General features: G+C 38.8%; 2 protein-coding genes across 2 annotated transcripts; both read left to right on the top strand.

Moving 5' to 3' along the window:
- The first annotated feature begins 22 nt into the window (after window positions 1-22).
- Window positions 23-9,295, top strand: LOC146503468 (extracellular calcium-sensing receptor-like). Its single transcript, XM_085184007.1, has 9 exons — window positions 23-2,681; window positions 2,815-3,053; window positions 3,180-3,271; window positions 3,381-3,851; window positions 3,957-4,439; window positions 4,563-4,772; window positions 4,883-5,006; window positions 5,125-5,681; window positions 5,971-9,295. The coding sequence occupies exons 1-9, from the start codon at window positions 2,380-2,382 to the stop codon at window positions 6,391-6,393; spliced, it is 2,901 nt and encodes a 966-aa protein (XP_085040133.1). The 5' UTR covers window positions 23-2,379; the 3' UTR covers window positions 6,394-9,295.
- Window positions 9,296-11,484: 2,189 nt separating this feature from the next.
- LOC146503467 (extracellular calcium-sensing receptor-like) lies at window positions 11,485-15,200 on the top strand. The gene is made up of 10 exons (XM_085131209.1): window positions 11,485-11,797; window positions 11,872-11,963; window positions 12,153-12,416; window positions 12,509-12,697; window positions 12,798-13,256; window positions 13,422-13,631; window positions 13,728-13,851; window positions 13,994-14,187; window positions 14,324-14,605; window positions 14,696-15,200. The coding sequence occupies exons 1-10, from the start codon at window positions 11,536-11,538 to the stop codon at window positions 15,116-15,118; spliced, it is 2,499 nt and encodes an 832-aa protein (XP_084987335.1). The 5' UTR covers window positions 11,485-11,535; the 3' UTR covers window positions 15,119-15,200.
- The last annotated feature ends 1,662 nt before the right edge of the window (window positions 15,201-16,862 follow it).

The raw sequence follows: 16,862 nt of genomic DNA, 5'->3' as shown, positions 1-16,862 counted from the left end.
TTCCCCATATGCCACCTAAAACATAACGGGATGTAATTGCTCATGAAATGTAATAGTGTAATAGAAAGTGTAATACAGCTGACAAATGATACACCTGTTGCTCGGGATACACAACTCCCACAGTACAAACGTCCAGGGAAATATGAGAGAAAAGAGGCATACAGCTAGATAGTTTGAATGTTTGTGTTTTTTTATTTATTCAACTTTAGGCTCATTAAGATAAGATTTGAGCCAAGACTTTGCTTTTCTACCCTAATGCTCAGTATCTCAGTCGCCTTAGTTCATCCACACAATACCAAACATCACAACATCTATAACAGTGGCTGTAAACTTTGCTTTCCAAATGAAATATTAAAGTTCCAAGCCACCTAAAAGCAAGAGACAGTGAAAATTGCCTTAATTATAAAGCTAATTTAATGGGTTTTAGAAAGGCTATGAGATGTTGTTATTTTTCTTATGTCAGCATAATACACACAATCTACTTTTTAGGTACAGCTTGCTAGCACCAAGTTGGACAGCCTTAGAGGATGGATACACTGTCATAAAAGGATGGACATGGTTAGCAATAAAAGGTAAACTGTGGCGTTTAAATGATGCTTAGTTGGTGCTAAGGGACCAAAGGTGTGCTAGGACAATATTCTCCACACCATTAAACCACCAGCAGCAGCCTGAACACCTGACAGAAGGCACAATGAAGCCATGCTTTCATGTCATTTATGCCAAGTTGTTATTCCTGCAGCTTAAATCGAGTCATCAGAACAACATTATTTACATATTGTAATTAAATTTTTCCCAAAGGAGCTGCTGCTTGCTGGATAGTTTCTCTTTTTCAGATCATTCTTTGTAAACCCTAGTGATGATTGTGTGCAGATTCTAGTAGATCAGCAGTTTCTGAAATACTCACACCATCCTGTCCAATGCTAACAACCATGGCAAGTTTCTTAAATCACTTTTTGAACTTCAGCAGACTGCTTTAAATGTATGTGATTAGCTAGTTGGATATTTTTATTAGCAAGTAGTTGAACAGCCATACCTAGCAAAGTGGCTGGTGAGTGTATATGTACATAGTCTACAGAATTCTGAGCTACAAACATCAAACAGTAAAGAAAAAGTAAAAAGAATCAACTCAATTAGAAAAATCACCGGAAGAAAGATTTGAAGGGCAGCTGGAAACTCGATCCAAAGGAGGATAAATAGTTTTCTAGTTATTTTTTGGGTTAACTCCTGCGCTACAATGACCACAGATTATATAAAAAAAAATTCACCCATCTTATTTTACACTTTACTGTAATTTCACTTGAGTTTGAATCATCTATATAAATGTAATGTCGAGAATTTTAGAACACATATTTAAAAAACAATTAAACAAGTTAAGGTGTAGCACTGGAATTCCAGAAATAACTGGAAATCTTTCAGAGAAATAAGGATTTCACAAGAATTTGCAGATGTTCATTCCTTCCATTTAAAAGCTCTTTATTATTATTATTATTATTATTATTATTATTATAGTATTTTGTGTTCTGCAAACACTACTATTTTTGAGCCATCTGATACTGCAGATAAAAAAGATAAAATTAATTAGATCAGATGTGATGTAGAACAAGTCTTGTACACTAAATACATTTCTATTCCTGCAAGCAAAAATTATAGAGCATTTCTAAAATATTGTTTTGAACCTGCAAATAGCAGGAGAATAGTATTTTAATAGTAATTGTAGTAATAGTAGCAATCTTGAAAAAATTGGGCTTCCACAAGTGCCTGTGTAGTCCAGCTGCTCTGGGAATTTGTGCAGTCAGAGCGCCTTATTTCTATTTTTTTTTAATCTATTGAATTAATGTAAGCATTTGTTGTGCTCATTCACTACACCAACACTTCACAATTACCTCATTTTATATAAAATACTAATGACCCCCCCGGGGGTACAGGATACATGGTACAGGAACCATACTGTACTCTCATACACACACACACCACTGCCAACTGCATGCATGCTAATTACTTGTTAGCATTCAAGTGTTTTTCCACTATTACTCTGGAGAGGAGTCATTTTATTTTATCTGCTGCTTGAGTCATCAGTTTTACTTCCTTTCAAAATGCTTCCCACCTGTTATAAATACCCACATCAACACCTGACATGTGCAGAGAGGGAGGCAGATATGTGTTGGTCGAGATAGTGTGGACTTTGTAACCAGGTGAAATCATGTTTTTGTTTAAAATGCCCTTTCTTCTTGAAGAACTCATATGAAGCTCTATAGGATTTAATTAAATGTTTTATTTAGTAAAAGTGTATTTGACTTATTTTACAGGTTTGATGAAGCTGTTTTGGGGTGAATTGTGTTTTACATTTACTAGATTTACTGTAATTATTCATTATTATTCATGAATTTTCTGACATTCATGTGTGACATATCCAGAATGGCTGCTTCCACATTTTGGCTCCCCTTGCATCCCACTAAGTGGCTCTCCTCAGCCCTCTCCCTGCTGCTTGTCAGCATAATGGGTAAACCAGTGGGACTGCAGGGGGTGCAGGTGACGGTGTGCTCACAGTTGGGTGCGCCAAGCAACAGGGGTGTCTTTCAGGACGGAGATGTGATTATCGGTGGACTCTTTAGTTTGCATTACATACCTTCAGCTGTAGAACAGGACTACACCAGACTGCCACATTATGAACCTTGTAGCGGGTAAAACTTACTCAAAACATGTTTGTTTGTTTGCTGCAATATGTATCATTTCATATTATGAAATCACATCCTGTAACCTTGCCTTTCACAGGTTGTTTAATTCACTATGATTTTTTTCCTCCTGTGGTCTCAGTTTAGATTTACAAGCACTAAAATATATGTATGCTATGGCATTTGCCGTGGAGGAAATAAATCAAAACAGCGCTCTGCTACCAGGAATAAAACTAGGTTATCATATACTTGATAGCTGCGGCCGATACCCCTGGGCTCTGCAAAGTGCTCTCTCACTGGTTGGAGGAGACAGACACAGCTGCAATTTAACAGCCTCTACACTTTATTCTGAAGCTTATGAACAACCCGGAGAGACAGCAGGTTTGATTTCAAATGTCATGAAGTTAAAATTGGAAAAGTTCATGTCAAACAACAAATAATATGATCCTATGACTGTGTAAAGATGCTGCTTTTATTTATTTATTTATTTATTTATCCAATCATCAGGTGTTCAGCCTGTTCCTTTACTCATTGGAGGTCAAGCATCTACAACAGGAGTGATACTGTCTAGGATCCTAGGGCCTCTCTCTGTACCAGTTGTAAGTTTTTATAATGGGAACAATGACTGATGATAATATTGTATAGTCATCTTTGAAGAGCTAATATATTTTGTAAGTTGTAAAAAACTGATATTTGTGTGGCTCACAGATCAGCTACTTGGCTAGCTGCCCCTGTCTTAGTGACAGGTCCAACTTTCCTAACTTCTTCAGAACAATCCCCAGTGATATCTACCAAGCTCGGACCATGGCACAACTGGCCATACGCCTCAACTGGACTTGGATTGGAGCTGTGCTTGCGAACAATGATTATGGTCAAAAGGCAATACAGGTGCATGTTTTCCTATTATGTTGTAAATTGCTGAATAAATCTTTGTGTCCATCTTATATAATAAAAGATAACATAGTGGTTGTTTATACCTCCATATTTCAGGTATTTCAGGAAGAGATTAAGGGGAAAAGGGTGTGTTTAGAATTCATTGAGACTGTTCACAGAGAAACTATTGTGAGTGATGCCAGACGGGTGGCGTTTACGATCCAGTCTTCAACTGCAACTGTGATTCTGATCTTTTGCTGGTATACAGATGTACAGAAAATATTTGTGGAACTTGCCAAGAGAAATGTGAGTAAAATATATTGACACTAGTAGCATAGGAGTTCATCAGTAAACACAAACTTGTGTTCTGAAAAATAAAAGCACTGCTGGTTTTATTGCAAATTTCCTTAGGTGACTGGCAGACAGTTTCTGGCCAGTGAGGCCTGGAGTACCAGTGACGATCTTCTTCAAGATATTACAATCTCTAAGGTGGCAAGTGGGGTTCTTGGTGTTGCCATTCGGAGTTCAACAATACCTGGATTTGAAAATTATCTAAAAAAGTTGAGCCCATCTCATCATCCTGATGATGAATTTCTGAGAGAATTTTGGGAAAAGGAGTTTAGATGCAGTATTGTGAATGCCTCACACAATACTTCTACCTCATCCCATGTGAAAAAAGCTTCTATACCACCCTGCAGTGGGACAGAGTCCATAAGTGAAGTGCAGCATTTCTTTAGCGACATCACCCAGCTAAGAGTGGTGTATAATGTCTACCTTGCTGTTTATGCTGCAGCCCACGCCCTTCACAGCCTACTCTCCTGCCCCAGTGGAAAAATCCCTCCTCAAAACAACATCTCTTCTTGTTCCTCTCCAAAACACATCAGAACTGTAGAGGTGATCATAATTATCACTGTGTGAGCTATTAAACACAAGTGCTGGACTTTAAGATTTCAATAAGTTGAATACTATAAAGCACTTTCATAAATGCTTTTTATATTCTCAATACTGTGCTTTCAGCTATTGCAACACTTAAACACAGTGAATCTCACAACACCACAAGGAGAAGTGTTTTATTTCCAAGGAGCTGACCCCCGAGCAAAGTATGACCTTGTGAACTGGCAGAACACACCCAAGGGGACGCTAAAACTTGTTGTGGTCGGTCATGTAGATGGTTTTGACCTCCACCTTAATGAGTCAGCTATTCAGTGGAGCACAGGATCAAATCAGGTAGTCAGATTAACAAACTGCCTTAAGGTTACTGATTAATTTGCTGCAGAAAGTAGTGTTCTTGTCATTTTTTATAAGATTATGCCATGTGTCTTGGGGTTTTTATTTAGGTGCCTGATTCAGTGTGCAGTAAAAGCTGTCGCCCAGGTACACGGATGGCAGATAGGAAAGGGGAACCTGTCTGCTGTTTTGACTGTATCCCATGTGCTGAAGGGGATATTAGCAATAAAACTGGTAAGGAAATGTAAGCAGAGTTCTGGGGTAGTGTTTACCCTGACCCTTGTCTACTTTAAGTTCATCTGCACTTTCTATTTTCCTATTTTCAATCTGCTTTTCCTCACTTCTTTACCAGATTCACTTCAGTGTGAGCAGTGTCCGTCTGAGTTCTGGTCTAATGCTGAAAGAATTGCCTGCATCCCTCGCCAGCTGGACTTTCTTTCCTTTAATGAAACTTTGGGCATTACTCTCACGACAGCAGCTGTGTCTGGTGTCAGTGTGACAACCGCTGTCTTTGTCGTGTTTCTATTCTACCGTCAAACACCTATGGTGAGGTCTTTGACAAAATGTGAAATAGAGTTTAAAGTATCGATTCATTTTTTCATACTGATTTATTTTTCTCATATCCAGGTACGAGCCAACAATTCAGAGCTGAGCTTCCTCCTTCTTCTGTCACTCAAGCTCTGTTTCCTGTGCTCGCTTGTGTTCATTGGCCACCCGTCGGTCTGGTCCTGCCGGTTCCAGCAGGCTGCATTTGGGATCAGCTTTGTGCTTTGTGTTTCTTGCCTCCTGGTAAAAACCATTGTGGTTCTGGCTGTTTTCCGCTCAGCTCGGCCTGGTGCTGAAACTTTAATGAAGTGGTTTGGCCCAGGCCAACAGAGAGGAAGTGTCTGCTTCTTTACCTGTATACAGGTGCACATATTCCTGTATTGATGACATAATGAGAATGTTTGCCAATAGTGTCCTTTCTCTATAGTAGATCACAATCTTTTTTATTAGCTGTCTCTTCTACAAATAAAGTACATTAATGTACAAATGAGGTAAATTAAAAAATGTGGGCAACAACAGTGGAGTAAGAACATTTAAATATTACTTTTGGGCATGATTTTTACAGTAAAATTTCATTGGAAATCCCATGCTTCATTATAATAATATATTTTTAAATAATAATAACTTTGAGGTTTGTTTGTTCTCCATACAGGTTATCATCTGCGTTATATGGCTGTCTCTCAGTCCCCCCAGGCCTCAAAGTGATTTTGGTTTTCAAGGGTCAAAGGTCACCTTGGAGTGCACCATGGAGTCTGTCGTAGGCTTCTCCCTTGTCCTAGGCTACATTGGCCTGCTGGCCTGTACCTGCCTCCTCTTGGCGTTTCTTGCTCGTAAACTTCCAGACAACTTCAATGAGGCCAAACTCATCACCTTCAGCATGCTGATTTTCTGCGCTGTTTGGGTGTCCTTTGTGCCTGCCTACATTAGCTCTCCGGGGAAGTATGTTGTTGCTGTGGAAGTTTTTGCAATACTTGCCTCTAGCTATGGTTTACTGCTTTGCATTTTTGCCCCCAAATGTTTCATTATTCTTTTGAGGCCTGAGAAGAACACAAAGAAACATCTTATGGCTCGATAGTTTTTTTTGTAGAGTGTAGAATTCTATTTACATTTGTCTTTTATTAATAACTGAATTGAATTAGAAAAAATAGTGGTGTTCTACTGTTAGTAAATAATAGAGGATAGAATCAAATATAATGCAATTATGTGTTCTTTATCAATGTTTTTAGTGGGTTTTTTCCCTGAATTTTAATTAAAACCTGCACCAAAACCCAGTAAAATGCTTCACTTTGTTTGTTCTAGGCCGTTTTTTGTTTTTTGTTTTTTGTTTTTTCATTATGCCATCCACATAAACTGATTTAAATTCAGTGATTGCTTTTGTAACTTACTGATATGTTGTGTTGATAATAAATTGAGAGTTCAGGACAACTTATCACAACCATTACACACCAGTTTAAAGACAACAGGCCAACCCAAAACACTTATAGATATCAAATACTCAAAGATGTGCTGAGGCAACTTATGATATCATTTGGTAGTAAATAAATAAAATGGCATTGGACTTTGATAATGGAAGATACACACTCCATACAGAGAGGACTAATCTGTCAGGCAGATCACATTAATATCTTATATATTCTAAATATATACAAGTTCATGATAAATAGGTAGATGTCACATACACAAATAACTTTAAAGATAAGGGGTAATATGTAGATTTTGCTGAAACTGCATGTACCAAGTCATGGCCAGCAGATGGTAGTGTCATACCATTTATTGATACTCTGTTCCTTCCTCTGGCTGCTTTGAAAGTAACGCACATACAGCAATCTTATGACATTGCAAACAGTCTTTTTCTTTGACCCAAAGAAATTTGTCTCAGTCCAAATACAATTTGCAATAACAATACCATAAAGTTCATGGATTGCACTGTTAGTCCATGTTTTATTTTCAAAGATAATTTTGGGGTTAACTGTGTTTCTACTCACATCTCTCTCTCACCACCGTATGTCACTTTAGACTGTGTATTTCAGTCACTGACATCTGCCACTTCCTGTAAACCATTTTGAATAGACAGTATGTTTTATGTGTGGCACAGAATAAGGATTTGAGGTTGGTACATCAACCACCCTACAACTATTCACAGCGGTGTTTTAGACGAGAGCCGTGCATGTATATTGGCGTAAGGGCACTCTCTGCTGGCTATTTTCAGATAATTTCCTCTCTGAGTGGATTCTTTACAGTGCCATTTCTGAGACAGGGGCAATCTGAAGGGGCTTTTTCATGAACAGGTTCCTTCCCAATAAACAATTTTTCATTTGCATGTAAAGCTGAAAAGCTGGATGTAATTTCCGTTTGAATTTGTTGCCATGACCCTGTACGTGTTATATGAAACTACTCTATGCTTTTATACTTACAGAAAAGAAAACAAGTCTGTTTAATAATAATAAGGAATTCTGAATACCACTTTGTCCATTTATAATAATAATAAATAAGCAAATAAATAAGCAAATATGTTAATCTATTGTTACCTCATCCATTTAAATGAATCATTTAGAGGCCAAATAGAAGTAGAGGTTGTGTCATTTCTTGCCATGTTTAAGCCATGTTCCATTTTCTTTTTTTTAATTGTGAAATTCCTATACACACTGCAGGCTGTTTACACCTTAGTGCAGATGATTACCAACAGTGGAAACAAACCCTGGAAACTTAATGAAAGGGTCATAGTGACCTGGAGTACAAATTGTTTGGAGCTTCTCTTCCTTTTTCCACTAATGATAATAATGATAATAATGGATTGGATTTATATAGTGGTTTTCAAGGCACCCAAAGCGCTTTACAATGCCACTATTCATTCACTCTCACATTCACACACTGGTGGAGGCAAGCTACTAATGTATAAATAGCTCATATCACGATGTACTCCTATATGAGTGACCAAAATGCTCTTCGAAAGGCTAAATTTTCAGCCAAACTATATATTTTTTAACCTCCTAGGACCTGGCGTCCACATATGTTGACATCACATTTTGGGTTATTTAGACCAAAATACTAAATTTTTCTCTACTAGGGCCTGATATCCACTTACGAGGACATTATACGGCTACTGTTCTATCAAAATTTTAAACGAATATCCCCATATGTGGCTCTCATTTTTGTTAGAAACAAAAATTAGGCAAAAAAAAAATCTGCTAATTCTTTGTTTTTACATTCATCAGGACCCAATCAGCCCAAATATCACAGAGAAATTAAAAATGCATGCCGTGGAAGAGTTTGGGTCTTAGGAGGTTAAAGTGTCCTACATGATTTTTTTCAATTGATTTCTACTTCTACTCAACTTCTGTTTCAAGACACTTTATATTATGAGGTGAAAAAGCTACAATAAGAAAAAAAAAAGAAGAAAATCTCAATGATCAGATGACCCTTTTGAACAACCATTTGTCAACAGTGGGAAGAAAAAAAAAACTCCTTTGAACAGGAAGAAACCTCTGGCAGAACCAGGCTCAGGGAGGGGCCGCCATCTGCCACTACTAGCTGGGGGTGAGGAGAGGGGGACAGGACAAAAGACAAGAGGAAGAGAGCCAGATAATAATAATGATTAAGCCCAAAGTATAAACAGAGAGGATGAAAAGACGTGACTGAAGAAGAAATGTTTATTATGGGAAATCCCCATCATAGACCTGTTGCAGCACAAGAGAATTAAGGGTCACCTGATCTACACTTATTATAAAGCAAAGTTTTAAGCCTAATCTTAAAAGTGCAGAGGGTATCTGTTTACCTGAAGCAAAACCTAGAGGTAGCTTCAAAGAGGGGCCTGAAAGCTAAAGGCTCGGCTTACCATTTTACTTTTAAATACCCTAGGAATGACAAATAAATCAGCAGTCTGAGGGCAAAGAAGTATAAGATTGGCCCAGATTATTCATGACCCTGTATATGAATAATGTGCCATGTTTTCTGAAAAACCACAAAACACAGCACAATGCAATAAAAATTACCTCACAGCTTCCTTGGCACTTTGTACCATGACCCTTTTAATAGGACTTAACTCCATGGGAAATAACACGCAAAACATGGTTTGCTGGTGCAATCTGTCAGTAAAAAAAAAAAAGGATTAAAGCTTCAACTATAGATCAGATTCAAACAATTTAATCAAACGTTTTTCCTTTGTGAATCCTTTTTGTTTTGCATTGTATAATTATTTTCAAATAAGAAGTGCAAGCTTATTTGGATTATGATAATCACATGTGTGGTACATGTGAACAAGCACCTATATAACTGAATAAAATGGGCTGACAACTATATAACACTTTTCTAGTCATACTGACAACTCACACTGCTATGATACAACCTGCACTGTTTGCACACTTGAATCATTGGTGGTTCACACTTGAATATGTTGACTGAAATTTAATTTGAAACAGTCCAAACCCAATTTCACTCAATAGATCTTCCAGGGTAAATACGGGGACGTTTTTTACACATACTTGTCACTGAGCATGACCAAGTTGCATGGATTTATAATGTTTTATTGCTCCTGGTGGTACAGCTTATTGCATTTTTGTATTACTACTGTTTCCTATTTTGGAGTCAAATCACATGTTAACTTATCTAATTATAACTAATTAGATTTATGTGAACAGCTCACATCTGTACACAGTCAGGAATAGTCACTGAATAGACATCCCTGTCTTTGTCACTGTTGTGTGAACTCATGGATGCAAAACTCACCAGAGCTGCAGCAGTCTTGCGACAGATGTAGCTGCAAATCTCACCGTCAGCTGGTAGCTATTAAGTGTCAACACTATGGCCTCCTTCCATAATACTAGATACCACATCTGGCTCTCTCAGCTCCAGGTGTAGGGGAAGACCTGAACTCATTGCCTGGTTATATTTGTTAACATCTGTCAGGTTTACGGCCTAGTGAAAATTTGATATTTTAGCAGGTCAAACATGCTGTTTGTTATTCCCCGGAGACGTGGGGGTGCCTCTGCAAAGCATTGGGCATCCCGGCTTAATGCCAAATATTGAGTTACAGTCAACATTCAACCTAAATAATACAGTGAAATAGCTCCATTTCTATTTCAAAACATTTCTATTACAAAAACAACCATTTGAATGGGTGTGGCATGTGTGTTTTTTTTCCCATTGTTATTCAGTTCAAATTAAATCTTCTAAACCTGGTCAACAAAATGTTTCCAAGGAAAATCTATTGGTCTATGTAGTCACCGCCCTCCAGGTAAATACTCCAGTTTCTGCAGCACACACCAGTCACCCTCAGTGATGTTTTGCTCATCTTGTTTACTGCTTTAAATATCAGCCTTACAGCTCTTATAAATACCTAGAACAACATCCTTGTTTTTCAGAGCAAGAGACAGGTATGTCAGTTCAGATATCTTGCCAGCTTTTAGTGGAAACTATCTTTGTTATCATATTGTCTTGAAATCTCCTTCGGTGGTAAACATCCAGGAACAAGTATTTTTCTTACTTTGTAAAGAAAAATATAATATAATTAGGCATTTCGGAAACTGTTAAACCGTAGCAATACAGATTTTTCTTTTGCAAATTTTAGAAATGTATGATACACCATTGAGAAGTTATTTTAATATGATATGCATATTTGAAATATCCAGAACAGCTCTGTCCATGTCCTGGGCCAAATGGATCTTCATTCTTTGGTCCTGCACTGCTCCATCCCTGCTCCTTGTAGGGCTTGTGGGCAGACAGCTGGGGCTCCAGGTGGGGGTGCAGGTAGTTCAGACGATGACCTGTTCTCGGTGGGGTACACCTGGAGACCGGGGTTTATTTGAAGATGGAGATGTAGTTATTGGTGGGCTCTTTAATCTTCATTACAATCCTCCAGCTATAAACTATGACTTCACTCAGCAGCCCTCCAACAATACTTGTACTGGGTAAATCTATATGCATCTTTTTACTCTTCTAACTGTACAATTTCACTGCATTTTGGAAAAACAGGAAAAAACAGAAGATAACTCTATTATTTTTATTTCTGTCTTTTCTATTCCAAATGCAGTCAATTATTTTCTTTCCATTCTTGTTAATAATGTCATGATATATGAATATGACCTAGTAATTAATCTACAAACTGTTACAGTGCAACAGTTTCATAAAAAAACCTTCATAATTGTTCCTAATGTTGTACTTTTTTCTTTTATCCTGGGTTTCCAGGGTGCAAAATCTTCCATTGCAGTACATCTATGCTATGGTGTTTGCAGTGGAGGAAATAAATCATAGTACAAACTTGTTACCAGGTATAAAACTGGGCTACCACATCCGTGATAACTGTGGCTTCCCACAGTGGGCTTCGCAGGCAGCACTGTCGCTGGTTGGTGGAGACAGCACTAACTGTAACACAAGAGCCCTGCAGTCTGGCTATGGACAAGAAAGAGGTAATAAATCTAGTTTTCCATGGACTGTTTTTTCCATGGAATTTTGGCCCTCATTTAAAAATGAGCAATTAAAATAAACCAGTAAATCAAGTATTATTAGTTTTCTTTAAACTATAACTTTATCTCACTGTATTTTCTATTGTCATCAGGTGATAAGCCCATTCCTTTGATCATTGGTTGCTCCTCATCTGTAACAACTCAGACAGTCGCCAGAATCCTGGGGCCTCTCTCTGTACCTTTAGTGAGTTGTACTATCTATCTATCTATGTGTGTGTGTGTGTATGTTTCCCCCCCACAAATCTATAAATGAATTTGATACAACTTACTTACTCTTACTCTGACTGATCATAGTGCACACAAGTAATGCATTATTTTACTCTTGCTTAAAAAACAAAACTACAAAGACTCTAGCAACACAGCTATATAGTAGAACCCTGTGTTAAATGTACTATATATTTCAGTATATTTATATGCATATGTATTTATGGGTGAGTATGATTTTTTTGTCTTTCAGATTAGTTATACAGCTAGCTGTCCCTGTCTGAGTGATAGACATCAATATCCTAATTTCTTCAGGACCATGGCCAGTGATATTTACCAAACCAGGGCTTTTGCCCAACTTGCCATACATTTCAATTGGACCTGGATTGGAGCAGTGATAGCAGATAATGATTATGGGCATGTTGCATTAAAGGTGGTTTATTTGTTGCAATTTTATCTTTGCAAGAAATCTTCACAACTGTTTGACACGAATCTAAAGGTTCTATGCTTTAATGTAAATTTCAGATATTTGAGGAAGCGATTCAGGGAGCTGAGGTGTGTCTGGCATTTGTAGAGACTCTTCAAAGGGAAAATATTGTGAGTGATGCCAGACGAGCAGCACTCACAATTCAGGCCTCAGCTGCAAGGGTGATTTTGATCTTCACATGGTATAAAGATGTGTTGGAATTATTCCTTCAGCTTGACAAGTTAAATGTGAGAAACTATAATACAATTCACAATGCAAGACAGAACTGAGGTTTGTAACAGAATATTTTTTTCATTTTTTTTCTTACTTTGTCCTTTTGCTTACTAGGTTACTAACAGGCAGTTTCTGGCCAGTGAGGCTTGGAGCACCAGTGGAGATCTGCTCCAAAATCCAGTTACAAGCAAAGTGGCAGCTGGTGTTTTTGGTGTGGCCATTCGAAGTTTAACTATACCTGGATTTGGAAATTATATCAGAAGTTTGAATCCATCTCATCGTCCTCATGATGAGTTCTTAAGAGAATTTTGGGAAAAGGAGTTTAAATGTAGTCCTGGTCTTACATCTGTCTCTTCATATGCTTCTAAACCCTGCAGTGGTACAGAAACCCTGGAAGAAGTACAGAATCACTTTACTGACACATCCAAGCTAAGAGTGACATATAATGTCTACCTTGCAGTTTATGCTGCAGCACATGCCCTTCACAGCTTACTCTCCTGCCCATACACAGACAGCATTTCTGAAAATGAAAACTCCACTTGCTCCTTTCCAACAGATATTAAACCCATAGAGGTTAGCAACATTTCTTTCACTCCCAAATTTCCATGTATACCGTTTTTCAAAAGCTACATTTGCAGTAGGGACATTAAGAATTTACAATTCCTCTTAAAATTAGACTAGTACTTTCTACTAAAACACTGAATAGTTACTGAATATTAACTGTTTCAACATTTCCAGCTCTTGCAGCATGTGGCCAAAATAAACTTCACCACACCACAGGGTGAACAGCTTTATTTCCAAGGTGCTGACATCCATGCAAAGTATGACCTTCTCAACTGGCAGAACACGGGTGAGGGCCCGGCAAAATTTGTTTTGATTGGTCGTGTGGATGGGTTTGACCTCCACCTTAATGAGTCAGCGATTCAGTGGACCACAGGATCCAATCAGGTAGCTAAAATAGGAGAATTAAAATGTTTTTTGTGGGTCATAATACGTTGTATACATGAGAATAGGATTTTTCTTTTTTATTTTTCTGTTGTTTAGGTCCCTGTTTCAGTGTGCAGTGAAAGATGCCCCCCAGGTACACGGATGGCACCCAGAAAAGGTCAACCTGTCTGCTGTTTTGACTGTATCCCATGTGCTGATGGGGAGATTAGCAATAAAACTGGTGAGGAAGATATAATGTCCTCACAAGCATTTAATCTATTCAGTACTCCAATATTCATTCATCAATCTTTTATTATACCATAATCCTGGCTTTAATAGTTTCAGCACATCTACGTTTTGCTGTATGTATTTTATTCTCCCAGGTTCCCCTCACTGTGACCGATGTCCACCTGAGTTCTGGTCTAATGCTAAAAGAACAACCTGCATTCCTCGCCAGCTGGACTTTCTTTCCTTCAATGAAACCTTAGGAATTACCCTGACTGCAGTAGCTGTTTCTGGTGTCACGGTGACAACAGCTGTGTTTGTGGTATTCCTTCACTATCGTCAAACACCTATGGTGAGAATGCATATCTGTGTAACAGAGACACTGTACATTTTTGAAAAAAAAAGTTTCCAAAACATTAAGCATATAGGAATCGTTTGAAAGAATTCACAGAAACTGATTATAATGATATTCCAATTCTCATGTTAAGGTCCGGGCCAACAATTCAGAGTTGAGCTTTCTGCTCCTTGTGTCAATCAAGCTCTGCTTCCTGTGCTCGCTCGTGTTCATTGGTCGTCCATCAGACTGGTCTTGTCGTTTCCAGCAGGCAGCTTTCGGGATCAGCTTTGTGCTTTGCATCTCCTGCCTCAAAGTCAAGACCATTGTGGTTCTGGCAGCGTTTCGCTCAGCTCGGCCTGGTGCTGAAGCCTTGATGAAGTGGTTTGGTCCAGGCCAACAGAGAGGAAGCGTCTTCTTCTTCACCTGTGTGCAGGTGTGACATGCACTTTTTAAAACCACAAACTATTACTCTTAATGGGATTACAGAAATTAACTTGACTTTGTACAATGCTTCTCCATAAAGGTTATCATCTGCATTATTTGGCTATCAATCAGCCCCCCTGTTCCCAAATTTGACCTGGATGTCCCAGGGCTAAAAGTTACTCTGAAGTGTGCCACTGCCTCTGTGGTGGGTTTCTCTCTGGTATTGGGCTACATTGGACTACTGGGCTGCACCAGTTTCCTCTTGGCTTTTCTTGCCAGAAAACTTCCAGACAACTTTAACGAGGCCAAACTGATCACCTTCAGCATGCTGATTTTCTGTGCTGTTTGGGTGGCTTTTGTCCCTGCCTATGTCAGTTCTCCTGGAAAATATGCTGTTGCTGTTGAGATTTTTGCCATCCTTGCCTCTAGCTATGGTTTGCTGTTCTGCATATTTGCTCCAAAGTGCTTCATCATTCTTTTGAGGCCTGAGAAAAACACTAAAAAACATTTGATGGGTAGATAGGAAAGCAAATGTAACCATTGCCACTGTAATTCACCTTTTTAAAAATGTTAACAGCTGGAATACAGTCATTTTATTTATCTGGTCATATATCATTTAAAAAATATGATTGTTTATTGTCTTATTAAATTGTGACATATCCTAAAACTTTATGACAGAGCTGCATTTGCATCACTATCTGCTAGCTCAGGGGTGGGCAATCTCAGTCCACGAGGGCCGGTGTCCCTGCAGGTTTTAGATCTCACCTTGGGTCAACACACCTGAATCACATGATTAGTTTGTTACCAGGCCTCTGGAGAACTTCAGGACATGTTGAGGCGCTAGTTTAGCCATTTAAATCAGCTGTGTTGGTTCGAGGACACATCTAAAACCTGCAGGGACACCGGCCCTCGTGGACTGAGATTGCCCACCCCTGAGCTAGCTATTGTCAGTGTTTACTGAAATCAGAAATATTCACTCAGACATGAATTGATAAAATATGTCAGGCTGTCAAAGAAAACAAACTGACAAATTTCTTAATTTTTTTTATTTTATTTTACTCTTTTGAAAAAAAATCTGCACTGCATTTTACAAAAATTGCTTAGGTAACAAACACATTCATAAAATAAAAACACCATTATAAAAGAAGTCCAATGTTGTGTTGTTTTTATTTTGTAGTGGTACAAATGTTTCATTAATGTTGAGAAATAAGAATTTTAAATGCCTTTAGTCTATTGAGATATGCAGTATGCACTGCAGTATGCAGTTAAAAAGTAAATTGTTATACAGAAAAGATTAATAAGATCGGAGTACAGATGGGATTTCAGTGTTCCATACTGTTTTATGAAATTTCTGTAAATAAAAAATTGACTCACATTTAAAATGTAAATTGGCATCTGGAGAGACAGAACACTTACATGCATGCAGGCTTTATTATGAGCAACATTTGTGTCATGATCTTCGTGCCTCTCTGACTGACTCCTGGTCTCCTCTGTCTGCCTGGGTGGAGCTCATCTCGGGCTCAACTTTAATCCACGCTCCTGGCCTGATTACTCTCCTGCCGCTGATCTGCCTGATTACCATTATTTAAGATGGAGGTTCAGTGCTTCTCATCGCTGGATCATTGAGTAACCTGTGTTAGTGCAACCTTGGCAAACCCGTTTTTCCCCATGTGAATCTCTAGCTTGTTTTCTGACTGCGTTCTCCTGTTTATAGATACTCCTGGACCTGTTCCCGTTTCCTGTCCTTGGATTACCTGCAAGTGGCTGAGTGGCGAGGTGTGTGTGGAACGAGAGTGTGAGTGTCTCAAGAGGAATGTGGAGCTATTGAAGAGGAGCGTGACGTGTGTGTGGGCTGCCACACCTGCTGCTTGTCAGTTGTCTTCAGTCGCAGCTGATGGCCTCATCAGGAGAACTCTACTTAAGGGTCTGGGATCCTGCAGCAGCAGAGCAGAGACCTCCTGCAAGGATGTAACGACTTCCCCGCAAGCTGAAGAGGCACCCCGTGCCAGAGCTGCCCCCCCCCCCTCCCCCCGTGCATGCACCCCGCAACAACCCCAGAGACACACCAATCAGGACCCAAGCCCCCAAGGCCTGGCCAGATCCCAAAACTAGAGGCAGAGCGTCCCCAGAACCCAAAGCCCCCAAACCCGCCCCGGACCCTGGGTGGGTCTCACAATTCAAATCCCAACATTGGGTTTTGAATAAATAAAAGATTTTTTAAATTAAATTTATGTATGCTGTATGCTTTTTGTTCATTCTTAAGTTTT

The sequence above is a fragment of the Neolamprologus multifasciatus genome, chromosome 14 (genome assembly GCF_963576455.1).
Source record: "Neolamprologus multifasciatus chromosome 14, fNeoMul1.2, whole genome shotgun sequence".
Taxonomy (NCBI): Eukaryota; Metazoa; Chordata; class Actinopteri; order Cichliformes; family Cichlidae; genus Neolamprologus; species Neolamprologus multifasciatus.
The sequence above is the reverse complement of the archived record's forward strand: the minus strand, read 5'-3'. Positions and strand labels throughout refer to the sequence as shown.